Raw genomic sequence first — 20,286 nt, 5'->3', positions numbered from 1 at the left:
AAACTCTCCGCTCAGTGCAATTAAGATTATTTTTTAAGCCAGCAATGACGACAGGACAGATCAGGAATAGGATCCTACAATATGAACCAACCAACGTATGAATAATACTCTATTATTACATGAAAATAAACTGAAACTATAGGGCTACGGTTCGAAAAGCAACTTATACAACAACAATTATTAATTAATTATTATGAAGCACGACATGATAATTAATTAATTGTTGACCGACGATCAGGCTCGCAGGGTGGGGATGGCCTCAAGAGAGTTGACTCTATAGGTGACAAGGCTGAAGTTCTCGGTCATGTCCAAATCCTCGCCCCTGACGCCGCCGGGGAGCTCCCAGTCAAACAAATGGACGAGCTGGGCTATCATGAACCTGACCATGGTGAGCCCCAGGTGCATCCCGGGGCAGATCCGCCTGCCCGACCCGAAGGGCACCAGGTGGTAGTCCCGGCCCTTGAGGTCCACCTTGCTCCCCACGAACCTCTCCGGGGAGAACTCGTCGGGGCGGTCCCACCTGGCGGGGTCCCGCCCGATGGCCCAGGCGTTGAGCAGCACCCTCGTCTTCTTGGGTATGTAGTAGCCGTCCACGACGCAGTCCTCCATCGACTCGTGGGGGACCATGAGCGGCGCCACCGGGTGCAGCCTCAGCGTCTCCTTCACCACGCAGTTCAGGTACTCCAGCTTCTCCAGCCGCGACTCCTCCACCATCTCCCCCGGTCCCGCGATCGTCTGCAACTCCTTCCTCAGCTTCGCCATGGCTTCCGGGTGCCTTATCAGCTCCGACAGAGTCCACTCCGTCGCCGTTGCCGAGCTGTCCATCCCTCCGATCAACATGTCCTGATCATACCATATCATATGATGATGATGAATTCAATAAACCATTCACAAATTAACTAATTAATTAGTTTAGTCACTCAATCAATCAATTGGGGTTTGTTTACCAGCAGCACAGCCTTGATATTGCTCTTGTCGAACTGGAAAGAAGCCTCCCCGGACTCCATGATGGACATCATGATGTCGACGAAGTCCCCATTCTCCTTCCCCTTGTTGTTGTGGGCGTGGTCGTTTATGATCCTCTCTAGAACGTCGTCGAAGATCTCCTGCAGCTTCTTCATCCTCCGGTTCATTCCCTGGAGGTCAAGGAACCGCACCGCCGGGAAGTAGTCGGCGACGTTGAACTTGGCGGTGAGCTCCAGCGCCTCTTTAATGACGGCCTGGAACTCCGTCTCCTCCCTGAACGTCCGCCCGAACATCATCATGCTATTCATATCCCCGATGGCGCTCACCATCTCCGTGCTCAGGTTCACGCTCTCCCGGCTCCCCGCGGCCCTCTTGAGGGTGTCGACCAGCCCCACCAGCCGCGCCTTCCTGGTGGCGTGGAACTGCCCGATCCTGTGGTTGCTCAGCAGCTCCACGGTGCAGAGCTTGCGCATGTCGCGCCAGTAGGAGCCGTAGGGGCAGAACACGATGTTCTTCTGCCCGTAGCTGAGGTGGTGGAAGGCGTCCTGGTACGGCCTGCTGGCGAAGGTGAGGTCGTGGGTCTTGAGGACCAGCTCCGCCGCGGCCGGCGAGGATATGATGACGACGGGCACGGAGCCGAACCTCATCCCCATGATGGGGCCGTGCTTGACGGCGAGGTCCCGTAGCGCACGCGGAGGGTTCTTGCCGATCAGATGGAGATGCCCGATTATGGGGAGCCCTCGCGGGCTGGGGGGCTGCTTCTTGCCCCTCTTCCCGACGAACTTCTGGAGGAGGCGAACAAACAACAAGGCAGATAGCACTGCCCAGATCCAAGCCGCCATTAATGCCAGCTAGCTTGCTAGCTCTACCTCTAATTCGATCGAGAAATTATAGACCGAATATGGATGGATGGATGGCTATTCTTGCTTTGGTGCATGAATGACCGATGGATTGATCGATTTCGATTTTGGCATGTATATATAGATCATAGATGGATAGGAGTGGAGTGGAGTGGAGTCAAGTCAGGAGTGGAGTCGGGTCACCCGCAATTTTAGAATATTGATTCTCTGTACGCAGCAAGTCGTCAACTATGGACGGCTTTTTCAAGTCTTGAAATGTTTTTTAATGATTTTTAATTCACTAAATTATGCAGTTTTTATTGTATGAATTTTATATTTCTAAAAAAAAAATTATTTATTTTTCAATATTATATTAAATATTATTTTAAAAATAAAAATTAGAAATAACTCAAAACATTATAAGATAATAAGCAAAATATATTTTAATTTCATCTTAATTTGCAAATACATATATATATATATACACATTTAATTTGCAAATACATATATATATATACACATTTGTTGATTAATCAAATTATTATTATGTTGAAATTAAATGTATTTTGTTAAGATCATAATATAATATATATGTATATATATTTGTTATATGTAATTATACCCTATGCTACTAAAATATATGTTATATATTATATTAATATTTACTATTTTTTATTTTTATTTTATAAACTTTTGTTGATTGAATCGCATCGGTCATCATGATAACTTGAGCTATAAAATATCAATAATTTGGAAAATCACAACTTGCAAATTCACTTCGGGTGTGTTTGTCCAGAGAATTAGAATTTAAATACATTATTCATTTCATTTTTTTTTTTTTCAAAAAATCAAATCAAACACCTATTTTTTATTTTTTATATTATACTAAAAATCAATTTTACATTCAAAACATCACATCAACACATATTTATATCACATCATATAATTATTCAAATTCAAAATTTTTACTATTTAAATTCTAACTCAAAATCCAAACTCTAAACAAACACATCCTTCGTGAAACTTGATGGTGGAAAATCTTTTCGTTTGTATATAGCATTGGATCATATTATTACATAAATAAATAAATAAATAAATATATATATATAAATCACTAAAAAGGTTATCACTAAATTAAATATTTTTATATTAAAATAAAATTTTATTATGTATTGAAATTATCATATTAATATATATATATATTTATATTATATTAAATAATTATTTTAATTTAATATTTAAACGGATGGTCAAACCAGACACCCATGTTCAATGTCATGTGCATTTTCTTGTCATTATAGTCTTCACTATACTATATAATCGTCATTTAGGAATGGAATTGCATAATGCCAAAAATAGTGAAATATAAATATAAAAACATAGAATACAGTAATGGGTTTGCATGAATTTGTTAATTTAAATAATTTTTTTATAAATGGTACTATAAAAATAAAATAGGAATATAATATAATATATTATTTATTTACAAAAATAAAATATTTATATTACTAATACAAATTTTCATATTTAACATAATTATAAAAGTGTACAAACTCTAATTGTATCTTATGACTTGGGTTTCAACTGAAAAATTTGATTTAAGCTAGCTATTTCAAAATAATTATATCCGATAAGATTACAAAAAAGACCGTGGCACAATAAATAAAACAATATAGCATCAGTAGTAATGAATATCTTATCTTATATTATATTATACTATTATAGTCCAAGTTTGAAAAGTATGTTCAAATTAATGTGCTGTGTAGTTAGTCCAGGTTTGAATAAAATCTGTCTATTGATTATTGATTATTTGCATTTGCAGTCACTCAACGTTGAATAAAAAAAACTAAAGAATTCTTACCACCTCTAGCTATACTTTGAAGATCAGAGTACGAATTAATTAATTAATAAATATATGATCCTCCCTCCCTCCATATTCATATTGCCGCTGCCTGCTGCCTTCGTTCCTTTGAATCTCTTCAGTGGTCAAAAGTATTTTCATCCCCTTTCAGCTAAATTTGTACATAAGATTGGAGTGTTTATTAAATTGCACAACAGTTTTCTAATTTATTAGTATGTGTTCGTTTTAGGCATGGAAAAGGTTGAAACTCCCATGGCTTTTGCACCAAAATTCAGCACAGCAGCCTCAAAAGAATGCTCCATTAATGTTTGTAGTAGCAGCAGTAGAGTAGTCAACATATATTGTTCGCTCGCTAATCAATGACTTCTTCTTCAAGTCTTCTTCCAATTCAAAATGGGAATGGCCCTTAATTGTACTCAACTTATTCACTAATCAATATATCTTTTTGAATTTTTCAAGTGAATGAATATTCATTATTCGATCCTTCGCTTAGGCTGACTATGTATGTATATATAGATGATTTGAGTGATTAATCATTAATTTAGCAATCGGTATCTGGGAATAGCCATGAGATGCTGAGCTCTAGCGGTCACCAGGCCGAAGTGCTCGCTCATGTCCAAATCATCCGCCGCCGCCAATTCCCAATCGAAGCAGTGCACCAGCTGCGCCACCGCAAACTTCACCACCGTCACTCCCAGCTGGATTCCCGGGCAGCTTCTTCTTCCCGCCCCGAACGGTACGTAATGGAAGTGGCGCCCCCCGCCCAACTCCACCTGCTCGCTCCCTCCGGCGAACCTCTCCGGCCGGAATGCCTCGGGGTCGTGACCCCACGCGCCGGGATCCCTCCCGATCGCCCACGCATTCACGATCACTCGACTCTTGCCGGGAATGTAGAACCCATCCACTACGCAGTCCTCCCGCGACTCGTGCGGGACCATCAGCGGCACCACCGGGTGGAGCCTCAGCGTCTCCTTCACTACCATGTCCAGGAACTCCAGCCTCTCCACATCCGATTCCTCCACCGCCCTCCCCGCCGCCGCGCACTCCAGTTCCTTCCGGAGCTTCTCCATCACCGGCGGCGCCCTGATCAGCTCCGCCAAAGCCCATTCCACCGCCGCTGCTGACGTGTCCATTCCCGCCAGCACCATGTCCTTAAATTTGTACATACAGTTCCAAGTAATCAATTAATTAAACAAATGTTTTCGATTGTTAATATTAATTGCTTGATTGATTACCAGAAGCACAGCCTTGACATGGCGGCGATCGAACTCGAATGATCCAGAGGCTGCCAATTCCCCAGATTCCAACAAGCCCACCATTGTGTCAACAAAGTCCTCTCTATTCTTGCAATTCCTATTCTCATGATTCTGAAGAAGATGATCGTCGATCATTTTCTCCAGAAACCTGTCGTAGACCCCGCTCAGTCTCTTCAGCTTCTTGTTGATCCCCTGAAGATCCAACCTGCCGATGTACGGAAAGTAGTCCCCGAGGTTGAACTTCCCGCCGCAGGCGGTGGTCTCCATGATCACCTCCCTGAAACTCTTGCCGTCCAGCTCCTTCCCCCCAATCTTCCTCCCGAACACCATCACCGAGACCATGTCCGTATTCAAGTTGGAAATGCAGGTGCTGAGGTCCACGACCTCGCGCCTCTCGGCGGCCCCTCTGAGGGACCCAACCAGCAGGTCCATCTCCTCCTTCCTCGACGCCCGGAACTGATGGATCCTCTTGGCACTGAGCAGCTCCACGGTGCAGAGCTTCCGCATGTGGCGCCAGTAGGGGCTGTACTGCCCGAAAACCATGTTCCTCTGGCCGTAGCTCAGATGCTGAGCCGCGCCCTGGCGGGGCCTGCTGGCGAAGACGAGGTCGTGAGTCTTGAGGAAGAGCTCGGCCGCTGCCGGCGATGAGACCACCACGGTCGGCACAAAGCCGAAGCGCAGGCCCATGATGGGGCCATGCTTGCTGGCCAGGTCACGCAGGATTCGGTGAGGGTTTTTGCCCAGCAGATGTAAATGGCCAATGATGGGGAGGGCTTTAGGGCCTGGAAGTGGAAGACGGCTACGGGTTTCGTGCTCGGCGTCCTTGTTCTTGGTCTTGTTCTTTCTGATCACAAGTTTTTGGAGAAAATGGAGGACTGCAGCGACAAAAGAAAACAATGCCCAAATCCAAGCCATGCCGGCTCTCTATAGCTAGCTAGAGAGGATTGTAATTAATATATATATATATATATAATGAGAATTAATTAATATAGAGATTTTTTGTTGATTAAGTCTCGTACGTGTTTATCATAATAGCTACAAAATAATAATAATACTATAATACTGTATCGATTGAATTTGAAATCGGTTTTAATTTGAGAATTATTAACTGGTGATGAGCTTATTGATTAATGAATTCATATTCCTGAATGACTTGGAGAAACTAAGGTATGAAGTTTGACGAGGCATGAATCGTGACACTATATATAAATTATATGAGTTATATCATGAATTGTGTGTGTCTTTGACATTATTATTATTATTAATAATTACTTTCATGCCTTATGGCCGAAGAATCAAGACAATGACAAATGTTATTAATGAATTAAGCCAGATATCATCATGCATAATGAATTAAGCCAGTTATCATCAAGATTCATATATAACTTAGTTAGGTCAGGTCAGGTCATAAAATATATATATATATGCACTACCAAATTGCTAGCTGCTGCAGGCCATCGATCCCATTACTAATTCTATATATTAATTAGCTCTCTAGCTGAGACTAGGCAAGCTAAGATTAAAAATTAATTGAAGTATTATTTCATTTATCTTGCAATACATTACATCAGTATATTATTTAAACAAAAATTCATATCAATATTCTATTTCAAATAAATTTCAAACAAATTCAAAAATATATATTTGCTTTTTTGCCAACCAATAGATCAAGCTACATATATAAGGGTGCAACAATTAAGTAAAATCTTATACTATATAGAATTCTATAATCATGCATTGTTTATCATATTTTCAATGTAGCTTTGTTTAGAAAATATAATACAATTATATTGAGTTTAAGATGATATATATATATATATATAATAGAGAGAAATTTGTCCCCACCATATTCGCAATTATTCGATTATATATCAGTACTGTTATTGTATATACACACAAATGAACAGGTGAAGCCAACGATGTCACCTTCACGACCGTCTTTACAAACTTTTATAATAAATAAATTATATTTTATTCAATAACTTTCTTGATTCAAATAACATTTATTAATGAATAATTATTATTTATGAGTCCCAAAGTTTGACCATTTATTCATCAATACGATGAGTACAAGTATTCTCACTCAGGAAGGACCATGTTTTTAAAATAATATTATCCAATATTTTAAGGCAGCCAGCCAAAAATGGCCAAAGCTATTACCGCCTTAGTAGTTTAGTACATACCACCTATATTATATAAATTTGTTTTGTTTAAATATAGAGATTAGTAAATAATGTTATTGATTCAAAAATTGATTTTTTTTTTTTAAAAAAAATAATTAATTAGATACATAGAAAATAAAATGACAAAATAGGTTCTATACAATACAATTTGGATAATAAAACTATGCCGTAGATAAAATATTTTATATAAATAAATTAAGCATAAATATAATGTAATAAACAGCTAAAATAGGAAAATTAAGATAGGGCCTTCCTTCTTCATTCACACACACACACACACACTAACCCATCCCAATATATCTTGGATCATGGGCCCAAATATAGGGCCAACCCACAAATCCAATTACTTGAACATTTCTCAGAATTGCATGGTGTTGTTGTGTATTTGGGCCTCCATTCGTAAATAGTAATTGCTTAATTGTCCGATCCTATATATGATGTTTGGTTAATTGATTTGGTGGTATTTTAAAATATGAGTAACCTTGCATTGACTTGTAAAATGACATGAAATGAATTTTGATTAATTTAATTATTATTTCTTGAATTAAGAAATGCAAAGCAGTCATTGTCACATTTAGAGCAAGGATTCCTGGTTGGGGCCCCACGGCTTTAATGCATATTTCCTCAAATTTAAAATGTCCAATGTAGACTTGGATACTCTTTTTGTCTTGCCTTCTTCCCAATTTAGTGACCATTCTATTAATTAATAGTTGCCTCATTAATATCATCAGGAATATCTTGAAATATATATATCTTTAGTATTTTATTTGAAAATAATATGCATACCTGATTAGTATATTTTCTTAATAAATACTAGTAAAAAGAAAAATCTCTCTTTGATAGATCGTGGAAATCATATCATGCCACATTTGAATAACAAAATTCAACAAATGATTGACCAAAATTTACCTATTTTCATTTCCCAATTCAAGAATTAATTTCTTTTTCACTTTTTCAACTATGACTAATGAAGATGCACATTTAGGTAATTTGATTTTATATAACAAAAATATTTGATGGATTATATGTCTCGTTCCGTTATTTATGACTAATTTTACCGTTCAACAACTTGCCCAGCCCCTAACTTGTTATTATTATTATGATTATTATTTAAAAAATGGGGAATTACATTATTACAAGAGGATTATTACAAAATGAAATTTTTGATGTGAAGCAATTAAACTTTCTTGAGACTTGGAGTAGTACATAATAATTTTGTTGTTTAGTATATATGTGTGTGGTGTGGCTAAGAAAACCGTCACATGGGTGGGTCAATCTACATACATACATACAGATGATTTAACATAAATGCATTTTATAATTTATAAAACTATCTATTGAAACATATTAATATTATTATATATTTAAATCATCATTCAACCAAAACAAAAAACACATGTGTGTATATATCCATCATTATTGAAATTGATAATAGATAAAAATGATATGTGCTCGTGCGGGCATAACCTTTTGCAATGATAGAATTAAATAATTGAGATTTGTATGTATCAAAGCAAATTCAAGTAAAAATAATAATGCAGGTACGTGTAATAGATAAAAAAAAAAAAAAGGAATATACTGCTATTTAGTGTATATTATACTATGTGTAAAAGAATTGTATTTTTAGAATAATTAAAACTATTTTAATAATAATAAAAAAAGAAAGAAAATAAAAATCAAAGTGGAATTGGGTAGGGGCCAAAAGGAAATTTACTACAAGATGAAGCTGATGATGCACAATTTCGATTCCAGTTTAAGTTGACTCCCCCTGACCTGACTTTGACCAATTTTATTACTCTCAACCCATTTATTGCTATTTATTATTCTTCTACATTTATGGAGAGCGAGCGTGTAATATAATATACTCAATCTATTCTCATTCTTTTGTTTCCAATAATTAATTATTCCGATTTCTTGTGAGTAATTTTATATAAAATGTAGCAATGGTTCACACAGTCAATTATATGCCTTACTAAGTATTTATTATTAAATGTATTTTCAATTTAAAAAGCAACCATATTTCACAAATATGTTTGATGAAAAAATCTTTTTGTTTTTATATGGTGTTTGTTACAAGCGGCGACTGACGTGAATATATATATATATATATATGTGACTAGTGACGTTTTTTTCCATTAAAAATATAATAAAGTAATGTATAGATTCAAGCTAGAAATAAAAAATTTAAAAGTTTAGCAATAATAAAAAGTTAATAATTTTTTTTTATGTGATATTTTATGAAAATATATATATATATATTTAATTTAATAGTATTTTTTAAAATTTTGAATAATACTACTAAAAATTTCGAAATATTGAGTAAATAAAACTGAGATTTATCTGTATATTTTAATGTAATATTAAGGTGGGCCTACATTACTGACAAAAATTCTATGCATCTACCTTTCCACTCATGTCCTTTTATTACAACTCAGTTTCCCCATGAACCAACTGCTGAGTTACTACAGCTCCTGGAGCGCCAGCACCAAATAGATCTACACCATTTATAGTGTGGGCCCTCTCCAATTGGCGGTTCAGATCCATTTCGACTTAAGGCACCGGGCTGCTCTGAAAGGTTAATCGAAAAACACACAACACAACTCAGAGTGCAAAAACGCTCAAGGATAAAAGCACACTGAATAAAATTGAATTGAACTGCAGGGATCGTCTTCTTCTTCTTCTTCCATCGGTGCCCCAATTCTGTCTCCACAAAATCCTGAATTTCACCCCAAATTGCCTTTGCTTATGCCCGATCGCTGATTTTCTTAGAATGGCTGTCAATACACCTCTCTTCCTCTCGCTAGCCATCCTCCTCCTCACCCTCCACATCCGCGGCGCCGCCGACGAAATCCAATCACTCCTTGAGTTCCGCAAGGGCATCAACTCCGACCCCTCCGACAAAATCTCCTCTACCTGGATTGCTCCATCCGACTACTCCGCCTGCCCCGCCGCCTTCTACGGTGTAGTCTGCGACCCCTCCGCTTCCTCCGTCATCGCCATTTCCCTCGACCGCCTCCAACTATCCGGCGACCTTAAGTTCAATACTCTTACTTCCTTAAAGTCCCTCCAAAACCTAACCCTAGTCGGAAATTCCCTATCCGGCCGCCTCGTCCCGGCTCTGTTCACAATGCCCGTTCTGCAAGTAATCGATCTTTCCAATAACCAATTCTACGGCTCAATTCCCGCTCGCTTGACCGATTTGTGGCCCCTGCACTACCTGAATTTATCCGGCAATAATTTCACCGGCGAAATCCCAGAAAGAATCGGCAACCTGCAGCAGTTAAAGGTATTGGATTTGCACTCGAATAATCTACAAGGAGACGTGGGGAAGCTGATTCCCGAGCTCAGGAATCTGGAGCACCTTGATTTGAGTCTCAACAGCTTCTCCGGATCGATTGATCTGAGCATCGAAAATCTCTCTAGCTTAGGCAACACCATCCAATATGTCAACATAAGTGGAAACAATTTAAGCGGTGGGCTATGGGCCAAGGAAGCGATGAACTTGTTCAGGAACTTGAAGGTCTTGGATTTGGGCGACAATGGGATTTCCGGGAGCCTTCCGGATTTCGGGCCATTGCCAAATCTTCAGATTCTAAGGCTTGGAAACAACGGGCTATCGGGGCTGGTGCCCAAAGGGCTCTTGCAGGGGGAGGTCCCGTTGGTGGAGCTCGATCTTAGTGGCAACCAATTCTCAGGTGACATTTGATTTTAAACTTGTTGCTACTACAAGTTTTATACCAGCTGAATTGTTGTGTTTTGTATGAACTTTTGGTGTCTGAATGTGGATGTGTTTCTCACAGGATTGTGTAGCTTTTGTGTCTCATAGGATTATTTGTTAGCCATAATGAAGTTTTATGAAATTCTCCGAAAATTCTTCGCGAAGAAGAACGAGGGGCGTGCATGATTACTTAGTTGGAAGAAAGATACATGATCATTCGCCCATGGCCGTTGGTGGCGGTAGAGTACAATTGTCCGTTGCTAACTAACATTAATGATGCAAGATGTTTGTTAGATGTATTCTAGTTTGATCAAATCCTCCGAGAATCCCTCGTGAATGAGAATGATGGGTGTATATGATTACTTAGTCTTTCTTTCATGACCGTTGGCGGCGATAGAGTACAATTGTCCGTTGCTAACTAACATAAATGATGCAAGATGTTTGTTAGATGTAATCTAGTTTTATAAAATCCTCCAAGAATCCCTCGTGAATGAGAATGAGGGGTGTATATGATCACTTAGTTGGAAGAAAGACACGTGGTCATTCGCCCATGACCGTTGGTGGCGATAGAATACAATTGTCCGTTGCTAACTAACATTAATGAGGTAATATGTTTGTTTGATGTGATCTAGTTTTATAAAATTCTCCAAGAATCACTAACGAATGAGAATGAGGGTCGCACACATTCACTTAGTTAGAAGAAAGACACGTGGCGATTTGCGCATGATCTTTGTTGGTAATATCATAAAGTTGTTCGTTGCTAACTAACATTAATGAGGTAATATGTTTGTTTGATGTAATCTAGTTTTATAAAATTCTCCGAGAATCACTCGCGAATGAGAATGAGGGTCGCACACGTTCACTTAGTTAGAAGAAAGACACGTGGCGATTCGTGCATGATCACTGTTGGTAATATCATAAAGTTGTTCGTTGCTAACTAACATTAATGAGCTACGAAATTTTCATATTTAGTAGTTGTGAAGTTTCCTCTGTTTCGTAGTTGTTTCGAAAAGTTAAGTCTGTCACCTATTTGGTGAAAAAGAGGTATGATGAGTTAAGCTTCTAGAAACTGCAGAAGATTAATAGATCCCTTTATGATGGCGATTATGGTTTTTGTCGGCTACTGTGATGTGAAAATGATCGATCTTTATTCTCTTTAATGCGGTATTTCTATACTATGTTATGTTTATTTGTTTCTATACTCTGTGAGTTGCTCTTCAATCGAAATGATCTATGAACTGTTCTGTTCTTCTTTCAGGTTCCATTCAAGAAATCAACTCAAAAATGTTGGATATTCTGAACATGTCTTCAAACAGTATCTCGGGCCCATTGCCTTCATCAGTAGGAAGCTGCCATACTGTTGATCTCAGCAGAAACCTCTTATCGGGCGACATATCTGTTCTTACGACTTGGAACACTGATTTGGAAACATTAGATTTGAGCTCAAACCTCTTGAATGGAACCATTCCAGATTTGCCACAGTTCCAGAGCTTGACACGTCTCAGCCTACGAAACAATACCCTGGAAGGAAATCTGCCTCCGGCAATCGGTTTCCTCGCAAAGCTTGCCACACTCGATCTCAGCTCTAACCAGCTTGAGGGGCAAATGCCCAGTAGCTTCTTTATTTCAATGACCCTAACAAATCTGAACTTGTCTGCCAATCACTTGACAGGACCTGTTCCCCTTGGAGGTTCGCGGGCCAGCACACTACAGATTCTTTCTTCGGGCCCACCGATGGAGTTTCTCGATCTTTCGAGAAATCTGCTGACTGGCGAACTGCCTGCGGCTGTTGGTAACTGGATAAGGCTCAGGTTGTTGAACCTTGCACAGAATAAGTTATCAGGACAGCTCCCGAATGCACTGAGCAAACTTAGTGGCCTTGAGTATCTTAACTTGTCCTACAACAGCTTCAGTGGACAACTTCCCGGCGACCTGCCAGCAAGTCTGAAGTCTTTCGATGTTTCCCACAATAACCTGTCTGGAGAAATCCCAGAAAACTTGAATGTCTTTCCTGATTCTTCATTTTCCGGGAATGAATTCAAAGGTCGTCGTCCTTCTGCATCCGGTGATCACGTCCCTGGCGTGAATGAGACCCCGGGACGCCATCGCGGCTTGGGATCGAACATCAAAGTAGCCATTATTCTTGCATCTATTGGAGTTGCTATAATGACTGCATTTGCTTTTATAGCTTATCGCCGCGCAAAGTTTCATGATTTCCGCGTTCGAAGGGGATTTTGTGGCGAAAACTTCGGGAGGGACATCAAAGCAGGATTGTTTTCCCGTCCCTCGTTTTTCAGATTCCATACCAGCAGTGCAGAGTTGGAGCCTACTCGTCAAACTTTGGTAAGCTTTTCTGACGATCATTTTCAAACCTGAGATGTTGGTCTGTACATACTGATAATTCCTCTGTTGCATTTCCCCAGAATGTTTCTCTCGGCGGAGTAGCAACGGCATCAGGAAGGATATCCTCGCCTGAATCTCCAGTCTTGTCCTCGCCCCAACGTCACGAGACATCAGAACAGTCTGGATCTTCTGACGTGCGATCTCCGGTCAGATTTGCGGGAGACCTGTGCTTCTTGGATAGCTCTCTAAATTTTACTGCTGAAGAGCTGTCCCGTGCCCCGGCAGAAGTTCTCGGGCGGAGTAGCCACGGCACCTTGTACAAAGCCACCCTCGACAATGGGAGTCTGCTGACGGTCAAGTGGCTGAGGATCGGGTTAGTCAAGGGCAAGAAAGAATTCGCACGGGAAATTAAAAAGATCGGGGCTATCGCACATGAGAACACCGTGCCTCTGCACGCATATTACTGGGGGCCGAGAGAACAAGAGAGGCTTGTTCTAGCCGACTTCATTCCCGGTGATAGCTTGGCTGTACATCTTTACGGTGAGTCAGTAAATCGGCATGTTTGTTTTGTTTCGATTTGAATTCAAAATCTAAAAACATGCACATTCATATAAATTGTTTTTTCAGGCACCACTCCCCGCCGGCATCCGCTGTCATTCACCCAACGGATAAATGTCGCGCGGGACGTAGCTCGGGGCCTCATGCACCTGCACCAATGCGGGCTACCGCACGGGAACCTGAAGCCGACGAACATACTCTTGACGGGGCCTGACTACGCTGCCCGCCTAAGTGATTATGGCCTCCATCGGTTGATGACCCCAGCGGGTGTTGCCGAGCAGGTGCTGAATCTGGGGGCACTTGGCTACCGTGCTCCCGAGCTTGCTGGCCATTCCAAGCCTGCACCTTCATTGAAAGCCGATGTGTATGCATTCGGCGTGATTCTGATGGAGTTGTTGACCGGGCGGAGTGCTGGCGACATCATCTCCGGTCAGTCAGGTGCGGTGGACCTCGCTGACTGGGTGCGTCTCTGCGACGAGGAGGGGCGGCGGATGGACTGCATAGATCGGGACATCGCCGACGCTGCCGGAGATGAGAGCTCGGAGGAGGCGGCGGCAATGGACGGGATGGTGGGCGTCTCGTTGGGGTGCATCCGGGCGGGGAGTGAGAGGCCCAACATAAGACAGGTGTTTCAGGACATCTGCTATGTGCGTGAAGTTTTGCAGTTGTCTTAGATTTGATTTCAGGAGTCTTTTCTTTTTATCCTTGGAGATTGAGATTGAGATTGTTTAGTTTTGATTTTATTTTTATTTGTTTATTTTTGCACCCCTTGAGTTTTTTTTGTGTAGAGGGGTGTTTATTTGATTGCCATAATTCTTCCCCATTTAATGAACTGAGCGGGCAATTCAAGTTATCTTGTAGAGTATGTATGTGCTCCTTTTGAGCTGTGACTGTTCAAGATTTGTGCTGCTTGCTTTTTTATGAATAGAATAGACGTCTAAGTCTAATGCAATAAACTAATTAATTTGCCTGCTTTGCATATGACATATGATTCATTACAGACAATTTTACAGCTTGAGAAGTGCTCCAAACTAGTCGATAAGATAAATCTCACAAAAAGGAAAATCTGGAAACGTATCAACCTAAAATGGGACAGAATTTCAGCACACAGTCATATACATATCTGCACACCTTCTCTTGACAGACTAAAATACATACATACATATTCACAAATTCTTGTATCATCTCAAAAATGGGCAGCAGAAGCTGATAATTATATCGTGTGTTTGCTGCCAACAATACAATACAATACAATACAATGATGCACTAAAATCACGTTTTGTCAAGGCTTACTGCTGCTGCGGCGCTAGTCGTTCGTGACCATGCGAAGACCAAAGCGTACTTAATGCCCGAAGACGTTGCAAATACTCCCCTAGCGCAAGGAGACCGTGCGCTGCTTGATGAGTGGTGAGGAGTCCCGACATCTGCTGCAGAGTCTGTTGCCGAAGATGATCTGCCTGTAATAGAACTGACATTATGTAAATTCTAAATTCTCATTCGACCAACTCACTCCACAAACACCAACTGCTACTACCTACCTGTTGAACAAACCGGGCCAGAGATTCTAACTTCTCTGCAGCAGCAGTGAGCTGCGGCAGGTAGTTCCCCTCGCCTAGTGAACCCCCGGCTATCGCTTCAGCGATAATGTAGTGTAGTTTCTCCATTCCCTGTGTTAAAGCATCTTCGGCTTGCTGACACAATTGCCTAAGATTCCCCACATCCAGACGCTGCGTTTCTGTTAACTCCAGATGCGGTGACAGAACCTGTCAAGAAAACAAAAACAATTCAGACACCAGGCAATAATGAGATATGTTCAAGCTCATTCAAGCTCTGTATTTTCAAATATTGTTACCTTTAGAAGTTCTGAAGGCCGAAAGCCGCCAATCCAGAAAAAGAATCGTTCTGCGGGTGTCTTCCACATCCCGGAGATGAGATAGAACACATCAGCCCTGGCAGCTGCCGCTTTCATGTCAAAGAGATCAGAGTAATGCCTCATTCCTGCATCGACGAGTATGCGCAGTTCCATGTCTCTCATATTGTTGCGCAATGCATTTCGGATATCCATAATTTGCCTGTTTTGCTCTTCGATCCAGTGTCCATATTCCCTTTCAAATGTCACAATGCCTACAACCATACGAACCATCACCCTACCTTCGATCATTTGCCTGACTGACTTGATTACCAGCTACCAAAATGAGTGTTGCATTTGATCAAGAGGATTTATGACCATACAAACCTGGGTTTGTAGCCGCGGAGTATCCAATCTGACAAGCATCCATACCACCACCAACATACATTCCCTGCATCAGAAAGCTCTGGAATTCAAACGTGCTGATAAAATAACAAAACAAGTGAATTAAAGACAGAGTTGCTGGGATTCAGAAGCCACGCCAAACTAGAAAGTCAGAACTTGTTAATGATATTAGAAGCCATAGGCATGCAAGTTTTATAGTTGTGTAGTGCTAATATAGTGTAATGTACTTAGTCGCTGCATGATACCAACAACTCAAAAGGTTTATAGGATTCTGATTAAGTCTCACAATATACCTTCAATATTGCGCTTTATATCTTTCAACTGCAACTGAATTTTTGACATAAGTATGGGTCAAATACAAGTAGCACAGTCACTGGTATTTCTTTTACCTGTTGTCGAGCTCGGTCTAGCTCTTGCTCTAACTGAATTAACTTCAGTTTACTGTTTTCGAGCTGCTGGACATATGCCTGCAAGATAAAAAATTAGATCAGGCAAACAATTCATAGATGAAACATTGTAAAGTCCCCACATTTGGATATAATAAACTAGTAAGAAAAGATAAATCTTGAGTTTTTCCAGTAGATGTAAAATACATGTTTGCAACAGTAATGTACCTTTTTCCGGAGGCGACTTTTGCGAGCAGCCTCCCTGTTTTGTGCCAGGCGTCTCAGTGCCTACAACACAAACTCAGTCTTGTCAACAATATCAAGTGTTCGAAGATGAACAGATGAGAAATTTAAAACTCTGATGAGATGGCAAAGATAATATTAACTTCTCTGCAATGCCATACGCAGATAAAGAAAGTTCCATATCACTAGAAACCATGGATACCGGACAAACAGATATTGAATAATCAAGCTAACCTACAATTGAATTAATGAATATAGAAACTGAATGGAACAACAGAAACCAATGGAACATCTTGCATATATATATTTACCTTATCAGTTGGCTTACTTGCTTCTTGATCGTATTTATTTGCCGGCTCAGCTGTTCCATGTGAAGTGTCCTCCGACTAGAGATATTCAAAACCAAGCCAGCAATAAACAATCTTGACATCTTAACGCCAACAACATGAGCAGCAATATGGAGATCAAAATAATAGTGGCACCTGGTTGTCAAGTTTAGCATCAACCTCCAGAATCATCGGTGGAGATGTTTCCAGATAGTTGCTGCCTTTGAAATCTCCCCACATGGCCATTTGATGGATTGGCTCTAATATCCCCATCCCTCTTGCAGGAACAAATTGGGTGGATCCAGAATTCATTTTGGCTGACTGTTAACTCAATGATCAAATTGAATTTTTTACTATTGCCCCTTGAATACTTTGGCAATCAAATTGAACGTGACGTACTATTGCTCTCCGAAATCACTTAATATGCAAAGAAACTGCTGAACTCACAACCCCGAGGAAGGTGCATCAGAGATATGAATAAATCAATGAAGCAAATTGAAAAGAAAACTTTCAAGAAATAACAACAAAGAAAGAAAAGATGAGTTCCAAACCAGTATTACAAATTCACATTGCACAAGATTAAGAGTTGTGACCGAATCCCATATTTCTAAAGAATGTTGACGGATGTATCACACATTGACTGCCTAGTTAGTCATATATTCTCTGCAGAATAAGTTCTCCTTTCTTTTGATTAGCCAATGGAGCACAATATTTGTGAAAAAAAATCGCATCTAACCGGGCAATAGTTCGAGAGACTTGCTGCAATTGCTACACGACACTTAACTTTTCACGCAACCAAAACAAGAAAACAGCACAACAAAATTGTCATTAGACTATGCATTTGAATGTGACTTCCAAGGGCAGAAGAATGACCATATTCGTATGAATTGAAAGCAAGTAATGACAATGAATTATACTTATGTATAAAGGATTCATTCCAAAGGCATCAATCAATCTGCAACTAATTTAGCACAATGTTGAAGGCTGAAATCAGACCTAAATTTCGGAGGTTTAATCCAAGTCTAAATCAGTTAAAATTATATGCAGAATCTAACTTTGGAAATTTGAAGGTATCTGATCCTCAGGTCTTTATTAATGAAACTAGTTCTTCATCCCACTTGCATCATTCCAAGTCAACATCCATTCATGTTAGAAATCCCAATTTCCTTCATGAATTCATACACGTACGCCTTTATGTTAAGTTTTAATATATATATATATACACACCTGTGTGTGTGTCAAAAGAAATCAACAAAACTGTGATGCAATCAAATCATATATAACATAGGGAAGTTCTCGCAGGCACAACATCAAACACCTGCAAGGCATGCAATTACTACAAAACTGTTTTTGTTCTACAAATCGAAAACTTTATCAAACCTCACCTCACAGTTTTTCAAATTCATACCAGTTAGAAAACCTCAATTTATGCCACATATCGAAAACCAAATCAAAATAACCAAAACAACGATACGACACAGAAACGAGCTAGAGGAAATAATTGAAACAAACCTTTTTTATGGTGAATTAAATGACCCGACTTGGCTCAACAAGCAGTCATAAACCGATCAAAAGTGAATTCCGGCGAAGCCCAGCTTCCATACGACCGTAGCCGTTGATTCTGAAGAAGAAGAAGAGGCAGCAAGAAGAATAAGAACAAAAAAGAATCGAGAATATGATTGTGAACGCAACATCTTTTTAACATTTAGTATTGTCTATTTAAATAAATAGGAAATTAATAAATAAACAAAAGGGACTGACTGACTGACTGACTGACTGACTGACTGTAATTCACTACCAACACTCGTATTGATGTATCTATACACACATATACTACACAATATATGTGTATATATGTGTGTGTGTGTGTGTGTGTGTGGGAGTGTATATGTAAATGTAATGGTTGCTTTGAATATGCGCACCAGATCACTCTCACCATGTACACACATACTTTAATTTGATAATATTTAATTTGGCTCTTGCAGATGCAGCACAGAATTGCTAACCTCGCCTTACCTTACCCCACCCATGAAAGCTGGCTAATATATAAGCTCCGTAATTGATATGTATGTATATATAGGTCAAATCATCAATCGAGCTTTGCAGTTGCATGATAGCATGAGAGTTGGGTTGGGGAGCTTTGCGTTGCTTTGATACATGAATTATAGACTCCATGAATTGATCCCAGTCCCAGTAAGGTTAGGTCTGGTCTGAAGAACAGAGAATAGACAAGGAAGGAGCGTGGGCGCCACGCCAGGTCAGAGCGTGTGGGGAATGTTGGATTCCTAAATGATTGCTTTGGTGTCGTGTCAAGACGTGACGGTAGTAGCTAGCTAGCTGGCGCGTGGTCTCACGCTCCCTATTCGGTATTTCAATTAATTAGTAGTGTAGTGTATTTATTGAAAGCTTAAAATGAAAATGAACCAACTTGCTCTTATAATTGTTGTATCTTACTAATTAATAACATTATCAACTTATAAGCAAACCCCACTCACTCACTGTCCTCTTCATTAAAATTAAAATTAAATTAAATATATATGTTATCGCAATGTGCTGTATTAAATAAATATATTTTTAAAGAAAGGGTAGAGTAGTAAGGCGATGGATCTAAGTATAATTATTTATTTATTGTTATTATTATTGAGTGATGAAATTAATCTAATTAATTAATGTCCCTTCAAACCCTTCAGAGGCATATTGCTAAGCTAATCTCTCTCTCATTTTAATATTGGATGTTATCATTTAATTGGAATATACTTATATCTAGCCGTTCTACTCAAACCAAGTTTTATTTTACAAATTAATTATTTATTACATACATGCATACAATTTAGTTGGATATTTTTATACATACGATACGTACACCTAATATTGTATTATATATATATATGTGTGTATTGACGTCATATAGAGAGAGAATCCACTTAGAAATAAATGTATATGATAGTACTAGTTGGGGTGGACTGTGATGTTAGCATATCCTGGCCCACCACCATTCATTCATTAATCAATTCATTCTCTACTTTTATATTCTAAACTCATCATCTACTTCAATATATATTCACCCATACCATACCCCACCCCACCCCATATGTAGTACTAGTGCTTACCATTTGTTCCCAATTACTTCAATATATATATATGATATTGATTGTGAAAAAAGGTATATATATATATATATAGAGAGAGAGAGAGAGAGAGATTAACATATATATATATATGTATGTATATAGCATATATCTTCATCCCCACCTGGCCAACCCAACCACACTAGCTATAGGAATCTCTATGTATCTATGTGTGTAGTGTAAGATACTGTTATATATAGATAAGTAGAGAACATTTTAATTTGC

At 39.5% G+C, this 20,286-nt stretch overlaps 4 protein-coding genes across 4 annotated transcripts; 1 reads left to right on the top strand and 3 right to left on the bottom strand.

Moving 5' to 3' along the window:
• Positions 1–82: 82 nt before the first annotated feature.
• LOC127242464 (cytochrome P450 71AU50-like) lies at positions 83–1,927 on the bottom strand. Its single transcript, XM_051262018.1, has 2 exons — positions 948–1,927; positions 83–843 (listed from the first exon to the last, which is right to left on the bottom strand). The coding sequence occupies exons 1-2, from the start codon at positions 1,806–1,808 to the stop codon at positions 235–237; spliced, it is 1,470 nt and encodes a 489-aa protein (XP_051117975.1). The 5' UTR covers positions 1,809–1,927; the 3' UTR covers positions 83–234.
• Positions 1,928–4,053: 2,126 nt separating this feature from the next.
• LOC127241964 (cytochrome P450 71AU50-like) lies at positions 4,054–5,975 on the bottom strand. Its single transcript, XM_051261263.1, has 2 exons — positions 4,902–5,975; positions 4,054–4,817 (listed from the first exon to the last, which is right to left on the bottom strand). Exons 1-2 carry the CDS (start codon positions 5,835–5,837, stop codon positions 4,203–4,205), a joined length of 1,551 nt encoding a protein of 516 aa, XP_051117220.1. The 5' UTR covers positions 5,838–5,975; the 3' UTR covers positions 4,054–4,202.
• A 3,794-nt stretch (positions 5,976–9,769) lies between these two features.
• LOC127242170 (probable inactive receptor kinase At5g10020) lies at positions 9,770–14,690 on the top strand. Its single transcript, XM_051261598.1, has 4 exons — positions 9,770–10,800; positions 12,082–13,166; positions 13,247–13,706; positions 13,794–14,690. Exons 1-4 carry the CDS (start codon positions 9,876–9,878, stop codon positions 14,396–14,398), a joined length of 3,075 nt encoding a protein of 1,024 aa, XP_051117555.1. The 5' UTR covers positions 9,770–9,875; the 3' UTR covers positions 14,399–14,690.
• LOC127242171 (TGACG-sequence-specific DNA-binding protein TGA-1A-like) lies at positions 14,682–18,661 on the bottom strand. Its single transcript, XM_051261599.1, has 9 exons — positions 18,446–18,661; positions 17,090–17,370; positions 16,919–16,993; positions 16,593–16,652; positions 16,368–16,445; positions 15,961–16,024; positions 15,577–15,848; positions 15,263–15,487; positions 14,682–15,181 (listed from the first exon to the last, which is right to left on the bottom strand). The coding sequence occupies exons 2-9, from the start codon at positions 17,243–17,245 to the stop codon at positions 15,014–15,016; spliced, it is 1,098 nt and encodes a 365-aa protein (XP_051117556.1). The 5' UTR covers positions 17,246–17,370; positions 18,446–18,661; the 3' UTR covers positions 14,682–15,013.
• Between the last annotated feature and the right edge of the window lie 1,625 nt (positions 18,662–20,286).

Source organism: Andrographis paniculata, unplaced genomic scaffold, assembly GCF_009805555.1.
Source record: "Andrographis paniculata isolate CXL003 unplaced genomic scaffold, ASM980555v1 Contig86END, whole genome shotgun sequence".
In the NCBI taxonomy this organism is placed as follows: domain Eukaryota; kingdom Viridiplantae; phylum Streptophyta; class Magnoliopsida; order Lamiales; family Acanthaceae; genus Andrographis; species Andrographis paniculata.
The sequence above is the reverse complement of the archived record's forward strand: the minus strand, read 5'-3'. Positions and strand labels throughout refer to the sequence as shown.